We start from the raw sequence: 17,806 nt of genomic DNA on the forward strand, positions 1-17,806 counted from the left end.
ATATAATAGTATTGTACTCCAACAAAATTTTATAATTATCGTTTGTTAAATTCATGGTCTTCTAAATTTTATGTGTCTAATAGTCATTTTACTAAATATAAAATCAATTTATTTCCTCTTGTTTCTCCTTATTATCCAATTCCCTTAAACAAAAGGGAAGAAAACATTGTATTATGGTATAAATATAGGAAAAAAGTTTATTGTGCTATTTTATGATATAAGTATAGGAAAACAGCTAATTCTCATCTTTTTTTTATAAAAGTTTATTCTTGTCTCTTTTAACATCTTAATCTCACAACTTTGCATATAAAAAAAAAAATCAATAGAAACATTTCAATAATGTTGATATGTTTAAAATATTCATCATTTTTTAAAATTTAATATCAATTTTCTCATATCATAAAATTTGATTTTTGAGATATAAGCACATACAATCTACAAAAATTGTGGTGTAAATATTTAACAATATTTTGTACATAAAATAATTTTTTTATAAAAACTCTATATTAATTTTGATAATTTAAAAATAGTCTCGAGTTTTTAAAATTTCTTCTGCATATATTAACATAAAATTATAACAGTTTGATCATAATGAAAAAATATAATGGTTGGTTCAAAGTGAAAAATGATACAATATTCCAGAATTATAACCATTTTAATAAAAATATTAATAATAATTGTTAGCTTAAAATGAAAAAATATATCGTCTGTGATTGAAGCATAAAATTAATATCCCAACAGGGAGAAATAGATCGTGTTGGTTTTTTAATATAATTTGGTTAGCTTAATTCTTCAAAAAAAAAAAAAAAAAGAAATAGAAGAATCATTCAGCATAAGAAGGAACATCTGTTCTCGTGAGTTTAGCTCAGTTGGTAGGAACAATGTATAATATATGCAAGGTCTGAGGTTCGAACTCCGGCCACCACAAAAAAAGGAGGAACATATGCAATCTTTAATTAAGAAAGTTAAGTTCCTGTCTTTTTGGTGGTTGAAATCGAGATATGTCACTTTTATATTGCTCGTATGCTTGTTATATTACTATGCTTGTATGGTTAATGTTTAATAATTATATTGAATTCGTTGTGAATGATTTAATTTAATGTCATTAATCATTTGAAATTAATTATGCGTTTTATTTTCATTTGATTATACCTTGTTGTGGAATGTTGACTAACCTTCAGTGGTCGTTTAGTTGACCGTCTACCTTATTCGTATGAATGGGTAAACAGCTTGCAGGATTAGTGCTTTGATTTGTTGTGAGTATGCTTGAGGCTAGCTTTGGAGCTACCTCATCTCTTTGCTTTAGAGTCGTAGCTAAGGGCTCTGATTAGGGTGTCAGTCGTTGTCATTTATCTTTCATGTTTTATGAGATTGTCACGCAGTATGTTGAGATTTTGAGATTATATTTTGGTGATGTATTATGATACTTGTGACATGGCTATTTTGGAATTTTTTTGTTGATGAGATGTTATGATATTATTTTGCTGCAATGTTTTGAAAAATAAATTATGCATGTTTTATATTTATTGAAGAAGTAGCATCTAAATTCTTTATATAATTATTGCAATTGTGTGTTTTATCGCTTTGAGGGTTTAGGGTGTTACAGTGAGAGACTATGTACTCAAGGTTTCAAACTCTAGTATTTGGACTTCAGATTCTTAAGAAAAAGTTATGTAGCTGCTAATCATGTGACGAAGATTCTAAAAAACGTACCTTCTAAGTGGAGACCTAAGGTGACAACTATTGAGGAAGCTAGAGATCTAAACACACTCAGTCTGTAAGATCTCATAAGCTCTCTCAAGTGTCATGAGTTAGGACTCAATCAAGATGAACCTGTGAAGAAGTCCAAGTCTATAACACTAAAGTCCAAAGAGAAGTCTTCAAAAGCTCTCAAAGCTGATGAATCTGAAGATGAATCTCTTGCTGGAGGTTCTGAAGAAGATCCAGAAGCTGAGGAGATGGCTATGCTTTCCAAAAGACTTCAGTATCTAGATAAAAGAAACAAGAGGTTCTTAAGCAGAAGCAGTGGCTACAAAAGATCAAGGTCAATGAAGGAAGATCAGAAGGGATGTTTGAACTGCAAGAAAACTGGTCATCACTTCATTGTCGATTGTCGAGAGTTACAAAAGGACAAGTCAAAGGAGAAGTTAAAGAATACTAGTTTCAAATCCAGTAACTTCAGAAACAAAATCAAGAAGAGTCTGATGGCTACATGGGATGATTATTTTGATAAAGAATGGGAATCTGAGAAAGAAGAAGTTGAGGAGGAACAAAATCTAGCTTTAGTGGCAACTATAACTTCTGATGCAGAATCCAAAACAAATTCTGAAGATGAAGATGAGGTATACTCTAAACTCACTAGAGCTGAACTTATTAACTATGTCAAAGAACTTCTCAGCCATTTTCAAACCAGATCCAAAGAGTTAAAAAAAAAATTAAAAGAAAGATATGTTAGTCTAATTAGACAACATGAGAAAACTCTTTTGGAAATCGAAAATATAGAAGATGAAAACATATTTTAAACAATTGACTGATAAATGGTCCAAGAAACCCTTAAGTGAGAAAGATATTTCACTTCAAGAATTTACTGTGACTGATATTGACAGAAGCAAAGTTGCTTATATGATTTATAATGTCAGAAGGAACAAGGGAGAAGGAATTGGATTTAATGGAGTTTGGTAAACCCAAAGTCACTCCTCCACCTTGTTCTGACTACATTAAGAAGAAAAACTAACACAATTCAACCTTTTTTTTTTGTGTTTTTCTCACCTTCAAACGTATCTCGTCAACACAATGTAAATCTGTAATTAATTACATACAGTGAACGATTAATGATTATAATTAAGTGTTCCGATTGATTATGTGTATATGAACACCTACAAGTCATATATATTTGATGATAATATGAATACTTAATTTATATATGTGTATTTGAACACATGAAACCGTGGTGAAATCTTACTTAATAGTGATCAAAGATGATTAATAATATTAATTTTCACACTTTGTAATATTGGTTGAGTTTGGTTGAAGTGAAATACATGGGAGTAGAAGAGGGATGTATTATTTTAATTTGAGTTGTTTGGTTCAATTCTTAGAATGGGAAGGGAGCAAAGTGTGTCAGATCAATTTTTGTTTGGTTACTATGTTATAAGTACGAAGTTTCCAGCGCAGTTTATCGATGACTAATCTCTATCGTAAAACTGTAGAGCACACAAAGTGAGTTCTCATCTCCGAGTCAAATTTTCTCCAAACATAAGAATATGTGATCGAACGTCTGACCACTTGCTTAAGATGCACAAATTCCTATACCACTTGTAGAAACTTCATCGCTTGGTTTTTCTTGGTGTCTACGGCGTGTAATGCTTGCTTTTCAAACTTTTTGTTCATTCTTCCACTTGAGTCTGCCACAATGGAGTTATCGTTACTTTCTGAAGTAACCTTATTTTGTCGGAACCAGTTAAATAAAATGTCTTGCTTAAGTTACAATAAGTTAAAATATAAATAAAATATGTAAGTTAAAGTTATGAGACCCGATAAAAATTTTATTGTTCACCATTAAAGTAAAAAATAAGTGAGTTGTTTCAACATGATGCAACATACTGAAACCCATATAATAAATATGGGAAATGTTAACCAGTGCCCCCGGGGGACTGGTTAAGGAGTTAAATATAGTAGTATCTTGTATTGAAAGTTGTGCTGTCATTGCATTAAAAGCTTAAAAAGTGTTCTTTTTGACTTAAATTTTCCACTTTTGGCTTCCTTAACCAGTGCCCCGGGGGCACTGGTTAACATGACCCAATAAATATTGATGAAGTTCATTGACGGAGGTGCTCTTAGCGCATTCATTGTTGGTCTCCTAAACCAATTTTTCCTCTGTTGGAACATTGGTGTGAAGTTGGAAAGAAATTGGAAGGTTGGAAGATTAAACATTAAGTAATTAAACTTTGATCTAGTGTTGTGTGAATTAAAAAAGTAGAATGTGGGGGTCCCACATAAAATAGAACACACACATTAGTAGTGTATAAATTGCGGTATTTAATTTTAAATACCCAATAATGATGAAAATAATAGTAATTATTATTTTTAATTCATGGATATCACTCTCCATAATTTTAGTTTATGTTGGTTGTGATAAGATTGAGAATCCAACTGAATTTCCTATCTTTCCTTCGTTAGTGGATTTGTTTCTTTTTGAACTTATCTGATTAGTTTGTTACTTGAGTTGATCTGTGAGTTGCTTAATTTTTAAGTTTACTTAATTCATAAGTTTCTCCAAATTAGTTACAAATTCTCCCTATAAAAGGAGAGTTCACCTAGTTTAAAAATCACACCAAAGAGTTTCATTGAGTTGTCGGAAACTCTTTCTCTCTTCTCCCTTTCTTGACTTGTGATGACGAGTTTTTCTTCTCTTCATCTCCTTTTTCTGTCCCTTCGGAATTAAGAGTGTTCTTAAGACCATAGTCCCTTTTCGGTTTAATGTCCCTTCGGAATTAAGAATGGTCTTAAAAACATAGTCCCTTCGATAATATAAGTCCCTTCAAAATAAAGAGTACTATTAAGATCACAGTCCCTTTTTGGAATAATAATGTCCCGTCGGAATTAAGAATGAATGATCTTAACAGTATATAAAATATTTCAATATTTTTCTATTTGAGGAGAAATGGTGGTATCACCATATTTGAGTGGTCGTAGTGCCATATTGATGTTTTGGAGAAATTAAAGTTAGAATGGTGGTAACACCATATTTGAGTGGTCTCAGCACCATAACAAAGTGGTAACAATACCATATTAAAGTGGTTTCAGTATTGAAGAGTGGTCTTAGTACCATATTTGAGAGTGTAATTCTCGATAGGTTTTCTACAGTGCAGTAGTTAACCGCACAGTTGTAGCTGGACTTGTTTTATCCTGGAGGCGGCGTGGTTGATAGTCTGCCTTGCACAATTTTGGGCAGTGCCACGAAACGTCTTAAAGAGAGCGACTTGATAGTGACTCAACCTATTAACAACTTCGGTAGATATTTTAGAATTTGGAAATCCAAATACAACAGTTTAGAAATCCAAAAACAACACCCTCCATTTAAGAGTGAGTATATTTGGAGTGGAAGGAATACGTACTTCATAATTGCACTTAAATATTATTTTATTTAATATGATTTTAAATATGATGGTTAAATATGTATTTGGTCTTTATAAAATTGAGACTTTTTAAGTTTAGTCCTTACTTAATTTTAATAATTTTTTTTAGTCCTTATAAAAAATTTATGCACTCAGTTTTAGTCCCTACTTAATTCAAATTTGTTTAATTATGCTTAAACTCTTAATTTTTTGAACAATTTTTTGCAGACGTGTTAAGAACATTACTAAAAATTTCTCCACAAAAAATTATCTCAAAAATTTGATTTCTACGTCCAAATTTTTGTTGCTTGTCTTGAACTTTTGTTGTTTAAAAAAACCATATTTAATTTATTTTATGTTAAAAAAATTCTAAATTTCAGTAAATGAACCTTTTGTAATATTATAAATGTCTCAGAAAAACCGTTCAAAAATTTTAGAGTTTAAGGATAATTAAACAAACTTTGTTTTAGCAAGGACTAAAATTACATGTAAATATTTTTTTTAAGGACTAAAAAAACTATTAAAATTAATTAAGAACTAAACTTAAAAGTTTCCAATTTTATAGGGACCAAAAACATATTTAACCTTGCATATTATGACCTAAAATATAATTGTATACTTTCTCTCTAATAAAATATTTCTCATCTCTCATCGAATCAAACACAAAAGATGTTAACATCCCCATCCTTTCATATTATATCTTCCACTCAACTCGATTAAAATCTCTAACTCTCTTCCCTTTCGTTAAACCAAACGGATCCAGACCTAAACATAATTAACCAATAATTTAAAATATGTTACCATCTAAAGTAGTTGTACCGACTTGTTACAATAGTAGTAAACATGTTATTATGTTAGTAACCCACGTTACGTTCGACGAACGAATATATCCAAATGGCAAAAGACTAACCAATGGATCTATAGTTTAACCTAGAAGTGAGCCACCTCACCAAGCATAATCCCAGAATCTATATTTGATGTAGCACCAAGTAGGTTCCATCAATTTCATTTTGTTTGTTCTTCTCTATATTTCATAGGAAAATGTTAAAAACTTTGTTAATCTTAAGCATATGATAAAGTTTACTAGCTGGCAATTTAAGTTATTGGATCTGAATAACAACTTTCAAACAACCCCATCTGACCATTGCAACACGTCTCTCAAATCTCAATTGGTACCTTGCATGTTTAGCTACTAATCATTTGTAATTAAAAATGATTTGGAATAATGATATGGTTCCAAAATAACCAAATCGTACAAATGAAATTGATCCATGTTTCATGTTCATTGCCTTTGTTTATAGCTTGTGACTTCATTATTTGTACCACGCAAAAGAAAATAATGCAGGTGCTTTCAGCTGCTTGCACGTATTAATTTGGTATCCAAATGCATGGGTTGCATTGGTTCCTTTTTTTTTTCCTTACCACACTACTCCCATGTGATGGTCCCACCAGCATAGCTGGTATCTTATATATTTTCTAATTTCTACTACTAAAAACATATGAGATTGCGGCGATTATTGATGGAACAAAGTATCCAAAAAACAGGTATCCTGCTTGTCAATAAGATTTGATTTGATTCGTAAAAAGAAAGCCAATAGCAAAAACAATTAAATATAATATGATGTTATAAAAAAAATATGAGTCTTGCTATATGGTACAAGAGATTTGTTGCACGACATGCTCTGAACACACAATTTGCTTGGTTAATGACATTTTTCTTGTTGGCTTATGGTTTTATAAAATAAAAGATCAACTAAGATGTATAAAATATAATATAATAAGTTATAAATTACTCATAACCTAAAATTGTTGTTGTCGGTAGCACCATCACCATCATTGTCAATGTTGCACCGATTAAAAAGAATCAGAACACATAAAGATGCTCCAAATTCATGTTTTAAACTTAACTCATTATAAGATCAAGTGCCAAATGCCAATGAAATACTCTCTAACAAGATTAATTACAAGGAAGAATGGTTCGTGCAATTTCAACGAATTTTTTTGTCGTGGCTTTTAGCATTTTCCAAAAAATATATGCCATTTTTTTAAAGAAAAAAATAATATGACATGATATGCATGAAAAGAGGCAACACAATAATATAAGTTCTTGAAAATGTGTATGATAAACCGCATAATTCTTGATGTCGATAATAATTGACTAAAATTCAATAGTCTAAAATTTATGGATGTGTGTAGCTCACGGTCATTCTAATTTTTTATGTATTTTTATTTAAAAAAACTACTATCAAATTTAACAACACCAAATTGATTTTATGATTTTGTCTATAGAAAAAATGGTTTTATGAGTTATTTATGAAATTTGAACAAATTTTGAAATTATAACTTATTACGTTTTTAGTTTTTACGTTAGTATTTCAAATTATTTAAGCTTTCTATCTATTTTTTATTTTTTATTTTTTTGCAAAAAAAAAAATCACTTATTTCAACTTATTTTGGGATGGATTTCGAATTTTCGATTAAGACGATATTATATACTATAAATATTTCTACAGAAAAGCACATCAATACAACAATAGCAAAATAATCATTCCAAATGTCTCATACTTTTTTTTTTCCGAAACAGAAATTAAATTAAAATGAAAGGGAAGTACAAGATTGGGGGCGAAGGACCTAACCTAATAAACTACAGATTCAAACCCTAACGAGTGATACAAATAGGTCAGTTCAAAAGTGATACAAAAAAGATAAACAATCCTAAAACAACCACTATCATGGATAATCCAACGAATCCACGTATGAACTTGAAACCGGATTGAAAAAAAACACGGAGTGAATGTTCAGATCATCTAGTCAATGTTGGCTTCTATCTTGACGATTTAGTTTAGTGGGATTACACAGATGGTCTAGCGAAGGTTTCTTTAAGACATGATTAGTTTACCTTCTTATCATTTCCATTAATCTTGTTTTGATGGGTTTTGTTTATGCCCATGTTTTTTCTTTTTCATATTAATAATGCTTGTTACGATTTGCGTACATATTTTTACTTCATACATTTCTTAATATTCACGATGAATAATAATGGAATGGAAGGAAAAACACGATATCTTTGATGAGACTGTACATGATTGATGGTGCATTGAGATGCCAACATAGTTGGTGTCAATGTGTCATGATCCAACCTTTACCAATTTCGTTAAAAAAAACAATAATAGAATAATTTTTTTTTTTTGACAAAGTTATAAAATGATATATATAATTATCACATAGTAAAAAAATTGGAGAACACAAAACCTATGTTATTTTTTACCGAAAAAATTGAAAACGCCTAAATATTTATGAATTTTATTTCTCTAGTGTCTTTATATTTTGAAATTGTTGCATATTTTTAAGTTTTCAATGCTATCAAATATATATTTTATGTGGAAGTGATCAAGCAATTATGGAAAATGTTAAACAGTACTCTTAGGACATTGGTTAAGATGATAGAAATAGTAATATTGCATTGTGAAATAATGAAAAGTGATGAATTTGACTTTTTAAAAATTAAAATATTGTTTGTAAAAAAAAATTAAAATATTGTTGAATTCGTTGCAAACCTACTACGTTTGGTTTCCTTAACAAGTGCCTTAGGACACTTGTTAGCCTAACCCAACAATCATTGAACAATTTGTCTCTCGTTTTATCATTGCATATTTAATTCTTCGCAAATAAAATTATTTAACATTAGTCCAAATTTTGTTACACTTTATTCAAATAAATCATTGTTTGGCATCCGAAGAAAATTAATTTGTTTGGCAAAAGAAAGTATTCAATAATTCGATCATAATTCCAATTTATTTAAAGAGATATTCTTGCATGAACTTTTACCTAAGAGAATATTCTTACACCCAACCAATAAAAATATGACACATGTTATTAACTTTAAAAAAGATGTGATTTTAATTAAGGAAATGGAAACAATAAATGGTGGTGGGTGGTTTTTGTTGGTTAAAGAAAGTGGAAAAAGGAGAGAGAAATATTAAAAATTATGAGAAAAAATTATGATATTAATTATTTTTATTATTTTAATGAGATGTTTGATTTTAATTGGTTGGGTGTAAGAATGATCTCTTAGGTAAGAGTTCATGTAAGAATTTCTCTTATTTAAATAGGTCTATCCCGACAATATTGAGAAATTACATTAATTTAATCATTAGAAGAGTATATGTTTTTTTTTTTGTTGAGAAAATTAGAAGAGCATATACATTATGTCTTTTTTGAACATCATCTCTAACATTTATTTTTTTATTTGTTTAAATCAATGAAGATTTACACTTTGGAAATATAACTTATAAAGTGATATATACATTGATTTGATCCAGTAAAGTAAGTCCTAGAGAGTTGCTTAAAAGAGATTGTCGTTGTATTCGTCTAAGAAATGTTGTAAATAGTGTAATTATGGAACTAGATTTAAAAGAAATTCTTACCAAACAAAAAAAATATAAAACAGGACTAATAACAGCTTTTCATTTCAAAAAAAGTCCCAAACTCATTTTTCAATTTTAGGCCAACCTATTTATACCCAAACAAACACACACCACAACACAAACACAACTAACAAATCACAATCTTCCATTTCATTTCATCTTCATCATCAAAACCAATTTTCACCATGAACGAAACCTCCACCCCAACAAAAAAAATCAATTTCGCAGAAGAATCACTATTACCAAAACCAACCACAAACACAAACACCACCAACAGACACAAATTCAACCGTAGCATTTCACACGTAAACGACGAACTCCACACTTTCCGATCATATCTCCGATGGATGTGCGTCGATCAATCAAACGCAATCACCGCAACACTCTCCTGGTTCGTTTTCTTCGTCTTCGCGTTGGCTGTTCCTGCTTTGTCGCACTTTTTTCTCGCGTGTGAGGATTGTGATGCGAGACATTCGAGACCGTATGATGCTGTTGTTCAGATTTCGTTGAGTTCTGTTGCGGTGTTGTCGTTTTTGTGTTTGTCGTCGTTTGTGAAGAAATATGGGTTGAGGAGGTTTTTGTTTCTTGATAAGCTTTGTGATGAAAGTGAAACTGTTCGAATGAACTATATGGCTCAGCTCAATGTGAGTTTTCTTCTATCTACCTCTTGAACTTGCTCTGTTTTTCTGGTTTTTTTTTTTGTGGTGCAAAATGTTTCTATGTTTTTTTTTTTAGATTGAAAAACATATTTAGATTGACAAGTAACTACTATTGTCTATAATTTTTCTCTAAAAATTATACATTTCAATAAAATTATGGTAATCCTTTGATTATATTTTCTTGGAAATTCTGACAAATGATAAGAACCATTGTCAAGTTATCAAATATAGTGTAATTATGTTTTAGAATGTTCTCTCAAAAAAAAATGTTTTAGAATGTGTATAATCAATTAGAAAATACTTGTATTCATGAACTTAGCTCAGTTGATAGGACTTGAATAATATATGTAGAAATTAATACTTGTATTCATGAACTTAGCTCAGTTGATAGGACTTGAATAAACAATGTATCAAAATTGGGTCAATCTTTTACTAGAAATTAAAACTTTATATACAGTAATTTTTTTGAAAAAAATAAATACAAATAGGAAGAAAATTATGGCTAGTTTGGCTACACAAGGCACACATTTTTTCAAATTGATACATTTGAGTGGTGTTTGGATAATGTGATGGAAATTTAGGGGAATTAGATAATGAATTCTCTTTATTTCTAAATTTTTGTTTAGATAATAACATTCTTCATTCTTAAAATTTGTTGAACTATTTATTTTTAAAAGTTTTGAAATTTTTTGTTTTGATAATATCATTCTTCATTCTTAAAACTTGTTGAAATTCTTTTTATAATTTTTAAAAGTTTTGAAACATTTTTATCTAATTTGAAATTTCAAAAAGTTGGAAAACCAATTTCAAAATAGAAAAAAATAGGAGTGGTTTACAATTTATTGAAAAATATAGGAACTCATTTGTAAAATTCAAAAAATAAATGTGGACTAATGTCTAAGTTTTTTAAACTTATAAGATCTAATTTACTTAATTTGAAAGAATTGTAAAGATTAACTTGAAATTCACATTTTATATAGAGTAAGAAATAAATGTTACATTCTTAGATGTCAAAATTAAATTTAAGGAATATTAGTACCAACTAAAAATTAAAATTTTATTCTATATATTTTTTTAAAATTACTCTCTAAAATTATATTATCTTAATTAACTATTTTCTAATTGTGTATTTGTTGTGGGGTACAGAGATCTTTGAAGCTCATATCAGTCTTCTCAGGACCATGTTTCATAGCAATGGCAACATACAAAATCTGGTGGTATGCATCAGGAGGCTCACAAATCCCCTTCTTAGGAAACGTGTACCTTAGTGATGCAGTAGCATGCATATTAGAACTATGCTCCTGGTTGTACCGTACCACCACAATTTTCCTTGTGTGCGTTCTCTTCCGTTTGATCTGTCACCTTCAGATCCTACGGTTAAAAGATTTTGCCACATTATTCCATGTTGATTCAGATGTGCATTCGGTTATGTCGGAACACCTGAGGATTAGGAGGCATTTGAGGATTATAAGTCATAGGTATCGTGCTTTTATTTTACTTGCACTTGTGTTGGTGACGGGAAGTCAGTTTGCTTGTTTGCTTGTGACCATGAAGACTAGACATGATCTTGATATCTACAAAACTGGTGAACTTGCGGTATGTGATCTCATCTCTCTCATTTACTCATTGTTAATGTTTATTTATGAAGCACATACACAGACACTAGACATGACATAGACACGTCAACATCAATAATAATTTTGAGAAATATAATTTAATGTTATCATATGTGTCAGTGTCATGTTGGTATCAGACACGATATATATCCGACACCAAGACACGTCTAGTTTGAGGAGAATATATACTTCGTAGTTGCTTATAAAGTACGAATACTAGCACATAAACTAACACATCAACACCAATAATTATTTTAAAAAATGATAGAATTCAATACAATCATATGTATTGGTGTTGTATCGATCTCAGATTTAACTCTAAGGTATACTTAATCGAAGGAATTTAAGTGCTTCATTGGTTACTATTGACACTTTTTCCTTGCAATGATTGTTATTACTAGTTTTCTTTTTGAAGAAATTGTTACTACTTTGTAAATGACTACTAATTACATATTTGGATGAATGTGATGTCGACAAAATCATTTTGAATTATTCTTCATTGTGATTCTTCAATCTCACTACTCATCCAAACATGCATTAAATTGATTTTTCACACTAATTTTGAACTTGATTTTTCTAATTAAGGTTTGAAATAGGCCAGATTATAATTAAGGAAAATGCTACTTCTCAAGAAAAATAGCTTCAAGAATTTTTCAAGAAATAGTTGGCAAATTTTAATTGGATGATTTATTTGTCCACTTCCTATTTTTCAGCCACACCTCCTTGAATTGTGGCAAATAGTGCATTGTGATTGGCTATTCTTTATTCTTGAAGAATTCTTGATGTTATTTTTCTAGAGATATAGCATTGCTCTATAATTAAAGAATAGAAATAGGTCAGATTATTCGACAACTTCTATAGCATAGTCTACACGTTATGTCCAAATGAAACTAGTTTTTCTTTAACAAGTTATAAGATTAGTTTTTTTTGAAAAGTTTGTTTATCTGAAAAGGCTTCTCCATGTGTAACATGTACGGTTAAAACTTCCTAGGCTTAACATCACTTCATAAATAATGTTTGATAATTAATCTAAAATATGTGAAAAATATATGCTTTAGTTAGATTTCAAGATAAGGACACACATATACAGAACAAACTTCTATCTTTACGGTATGCATAATATATCAGTCACACTCACACTTGTACATTCTTCTTCCAGTATCTCTTCCTCTGTTTCTTTTTTTATTCTTGGGTCCAACTTCCTCTGTTTCTTTTATTTGAGTGAGTTTGACTATGATATAATACATTAATATAAAAAAAATCTTTTGGTTCATCTAAATCTAAACATCATTTATATAAAATTAAAAACATATTAAATTAATTGTTTGCTCCTTTAAACGTTTTAGAAACATACAAGTTGGCATGTTGACCTAAGAGATTAGCTTAACATACAAAGCTGGCATGCTTATATAAAATAATTCTATTTGTATCATTTGATTTGATTAGTGACAAAAGTTAATTTATGCATGTAAACCATCTTATAAATCAACAAATGTACATGGGACCCTTTGTTAGCTGTACATGCCAAAATCATGAAGGTCAATTGCAATAAATAAAAGTTTACGTAATTCATCCGAAATTTGAGGAAGACGTGTCCATTTTTATACAATTGTGACATGCCCCCATTTTTCCTTTATCAAATTAGACATGATCCTTACTGATTTCTACTTTGTTCCTTCATAATAAATTTCATACCTTATTCGAAAAAGACAAGAACAAAACATTAACAAAGATCTTAGTTATCAAACCAAACGGTCTAATGGCTATGAAGCACATATACTACTCGAATTAAGCATGCGTATCCGACACCGATACATATAATTACACTGATTTATGTTTATTTTCTCAAACTATTAGTGATATTAACATGTCAGTATCAGTATTTGTTTGTGTCCGATCTCCGTGTTTGCATCCGTGCTTCATAGCCTAATATTTTATGTGTGATTTTATCATATTCTGTTACAGCTATGTTCGGTAACGCTCCTTTCAGCGCTGTCCATAATGTTCCGTAGTGCTACAAAGATAACACACAAAGCACAAGCAATCACAGGATTAGCTGCCAAGTGGCATGTTTGTGCAACGTTGGATTCTTTTGATGGAGTGGGTGAAGGGGAAATATTATCGGCTCAGATTTCTCGTGAGAGAATCTATCCTACGGTGGGAACAGATGGAGAATCAGAGACTGATGATGCTGGTTCTGAAGAAGATGAGATTGATACCACAAAGATGATTCCATCTTACTCTTATAGCACTATCTCATATCAGAAGAGACAAGCTCTTGGTAATTTCCTTACATCCAATTATAATTTCTTACTTCTACATTCAAATTTAGTTAATTTTTTTTTATGGAAAATAGAATTACTGATTATAAAAAAATTATTTCTCATTAACGACATTGAAAAAAATAAAAACTAAAAAAAGAGAGTAATAAAAAATTAAAAATATGATAGAAGAAAATCATTAATGTTTAATTAATATCGTAAAATGACTTATAATGTATTTTTTTTATTTTTTTCTTTAAAAAAAGTATTCTTTTTTTTTTTTGGAAAATGACTTATAATTCTACATTGTGATGCACAATAGCAATTACAACAATATAAATGTTTTTGAGGTTTGTGCAACCTTAACTGTGGTGGCATCAATAACATTTATCCAAAAAAAAAATTATGTGTATTATTCTTTTTTTTTTTGGTGTTTGAGCTTCGAACTTCGGACCTTGCATATATTATGTATTGTCTCTATCAACTGAGCTAAGCTCACGAAAACTATCCGTATCATTCTATTTAAGCCAAGAAAATTGCTAATGAGTAATTTGATTTCACATCCTTAGAAAAGAAATATACATGTTTGTTGATTTTTTGGTATTTTTGATCATATTTTGCAGTAAATTACTTTGAGAACAATAAAGCAGGAATTACTGTATATGGATTCATGTTGGATAGGAGTACACTACACACCATATTCGGTATTGAGATGTCGCTAGTTCTTTGGCTGCTTGGAAAAACAATAGGCTCTTTTTGAAGAACATTTATTTATTTTGTTTGATTATAGTTTATGAATCATGGCAAAAGAAAAATATGTAGTTTGTGAGTTCCCTTATCTTTGATTTATTGTTCTCAATTGCCGGCTGCTTACTGTTCAAATTGGATGAGAAGATAGAAATGAATCACCTTTTATTTTAATCAATAATAATGAAATGTCATTTTTTAATGACTTCTTTTGCAACTTTAATAACAAAACTAAAATAAACTTTTTTTAAAGAAAGATGGTTATAACATTTCATTAATTTTGCCAAAAAAAAAAACATTTCATTAATAATAAATTGTTCAATACAACGAGGTACATTAAAATAAATAACGAGACTGACTGATAATGTGTCAACTCCCGTCAAATTGTGAGCCATCTCATTTGTTTGTCGCATGTATAGTTTGAGAAGTGAGTGGTGAATAATCTTCTCAAGCAGATATAATTTGTCTAAATCATGATACATCGACATTGATTTGAAGGCATACCTTGGAATCCAAAACAAAATCCACATTATAGAAAAACATATCACTCAACCATTCCAGAGCCTTAAATAAACATAATGATTCCCCACCAGAACCGAACACATTGGAAAAACCGAGGTTGTTTTGGCTAACACAAAAATATCTTCCTATGACGTATACAGATGCTTATCACTATTTTATTTAAAGGTTCAGAGAAAGAAGCGTTTATATTGAATTTCACACGACCCCGTTTTGGGAGTTGCCACCGAACTTGGTGCCTATCAGACGTTGACGCGTGATCATTTGCACTGATAGACCACACCAGACGGCATAGCTGAACTTAGGCGAGCATTGTTCACGGTATGCAAAGTTGAGCGAGGGATGCGCGTTGTCAAGAGGGAATCATTTGCTAAATTCCACTCATCTATCAAGTGGACATCACTATCAATCACTTAAGCAACTGTTTTTGAAACTTCTTGGAGGTTCCTATGCTTCCAAAGATGAACAACAAAACGTTGGGAATTTTCACGTGATAAATCGTTCAACATAGTGAATATAACTTAGGTTGTTAAAAGTCTGCGAGTTCATTCATTTTGTATTACATCCTCCAAACCACTTTGATGCCAAACCTACATAGCAAAAGAGCAATCGAAAAATGCATGCCTTCAGAGGGGTCACCGCAAGTGACACAAGTCGTGGGACAATTTACGCCTTTGTCTTCGAACCTAACCCATGTAGGCAAAACACCGCTACACATTTGCCATATTAAATTCTTGAATTTAGGAGGGACCTTCAAACGCCATGTACCAGATCAATAACATGGCCTACGAAAATGGAAATTACCAATCAATTCATCAACACATAACTGGTAGGCGCTTTTGGGAGTACGCAACCTGATCTTTTGCTCTTTGCAAATCAAACTTGTCTTCCACCACCTATTCAACTAAAGGGGTAAGCAAAATGGACATCACTATATAATCACTATAGACCTGCTGAATCACTTCCGGGTTTTAATTTTTTGAGGTAGGATGAATTAAACTACTTGCTGCAAAGCCATCCACATAATGAGCACCCAGTATATTACCATCAATCCGACCACCATTCATCAATCACAATTCATTGAGAATGGGAATAGAATTACATGTTTCGATGTACCATCTCGCACCTCAGATAATGAAGCGTGCCTTCAAGATTCTCTGCCACACATAGCTTCGAGTATTTCCTAAAGTAGCAGAGAGATAACTACTAGTGGGAAAATAGTGAGCCTTAAAAATACAGGAAAACAACAAATCGAGCTCTTTCTAGAATATTCAACCTTGCTTACCTAGCATTGCCAAATTAAAAGTAGATAAATCATTGAAACCATGCTTCTATGATTCTTGTGCATTTATAGCTTCTCCCACGACATTCAATGGATGCCATGATGATTAGCTCCCCCATGCCCCCACTAAACAAATTCATCATTGTTTCGATTGTAAAAATAATAGTAATGGGTAAAATAAAAATACTCATAACATACGATGGTATAGCCTGTAACACTGACTTGATCATAACCTCACGCTTTGCTTTAGATAAGCAATTGATGATCCAAGAACTAATTTTATTCGGATCTCGATCCTTTATATAAGAAGACATAGTTGTAAGATCTATTTAGATCATTGAGGGGAGACCTAAACATTTCTTGGTGTCATGAACTTCCTGAACTCCCATAATGTTTTTGATCGAATTTGTGAGGTCAACCGGAACATTACGACTATAAAAGATTTTAGACTTAGGCATACTAATGAATTGCCCTGATGATTCTTTGTACATTTTAAAAATATTTTGCATTGTTTGGGCCTGTCGTTGTTCTGCTTTGTAGAAAAGGAAGTAGTCATCAGGGAATAGTAAATGAGAGATTGGTGGCGCAACTCTAAAGATGGAAGTACCTTCTAGGTCTCCTCCCACTTCAGCACACCGGATCAATAAAGAAAGACCTTCTACGCAAATAATAAACAAGTATGGGTAATTATGGTCCCCTTGTCTCAAGCCACGTCCCAAGATAACATGGCATACCTATTCATTGTTAACCAACACAGAATAACTAACAATTTCTACACACATAGACATCTAATGCACCCACTGATCATTAAACCCTAGTTTGAACATGGCTCTCCCAATCCATATGATCATAGGTCTTACTGATGTCCAATCTAAGAGCCACGCACCCATCATTTCTTCTCGTCATGGTTTCTAAAGTTGATTCAAGGAACTAGAGAGATAATGCAGTTCCTTCACACATTCTTTATGCTGATTATATGATGCTTTTTTGCAAAGGTACTACTTCCAATATCAATTGTTTGAAGAACTTTTTCTTGATTATGCTAAAACATCTGGTCGATCAAATGGTTAATCCTCAAAAATCATCAATTTATGCTGGCTCCATCTCCAATCACAGATTGAATCATATAGCAAATCAAATTGGCTCCATCTCCAATATCTTCTTACCATGGCAGGTGG

General features: G+C 31.0%; 1 protein-coding gene across 1 annotated transcript; it reads left to right on the forward strand.

The window, feature by feature from the left end:
- The first annotated feature begins 9,664 nt into the window (after positions 1 to 9,664).
- LOC146938310 (uncharacterized) lies at positions 9,665 to 15,029 on the forward strand. The gene is made up of 4 exons (XM_085752268.1): positions 9,665 to 10,188; positions 11,350 to 11,799; positions 13,785 to 14,100; positions 14,704 to 15,029. Exons 1-4 carry the CDS (start codon positions 9,730 to 9,732, stop codon positions 14,838 to 14,840), a joined length of 1,362 nt encoding a protein of 453 aa, XP_085608394.1. The 5' UTR covers positions 9,665 to 9,729; the 3' UTR covers positions 14,841 to 15,029.
- Positions 15,030 to 17,806: the final 2,777 nt, after the last annotated feature.

Source organism: Medicago sativa, chromosome 3, assembly GCF_051527215.1.
Source record: "Medicago sativa cultivar Bolivia chromosome 3, Bolivia_mono, whole genome shotgun sequence".
Classification (NCBI taxonomy): Eukaryota; Viridiplantae; Streptophyta; class Magnoliopsida; order Fabales; family Fabaceae; genus Medicago; species Medicago sativa.

Bases quoted from the DNA above. Each gene is read 5' to 3' on its own strand.
- LOC146938310 (XM_085752268.1), top strand. From the start codon at position 9,730: ATGAACGAAACCTCCACCCCAACAAAAAAAATCAATTTCGCAGAAGAA. The intron at 10,189-11,349 runs GTGAGTTTTCTT...TGTGGGGTACAG, and splicing joins ACTATATGGCTCAGCTCAAT to AGATCTTTGAAGCTCATATC. The intron at 14,101-14,703 runs GTAATTTCCTTA...CATATTTTGCAG, and splicing joins TCAGAAGAGACAAGCTCTTG to TAAATTACTTTGAGAACAAT.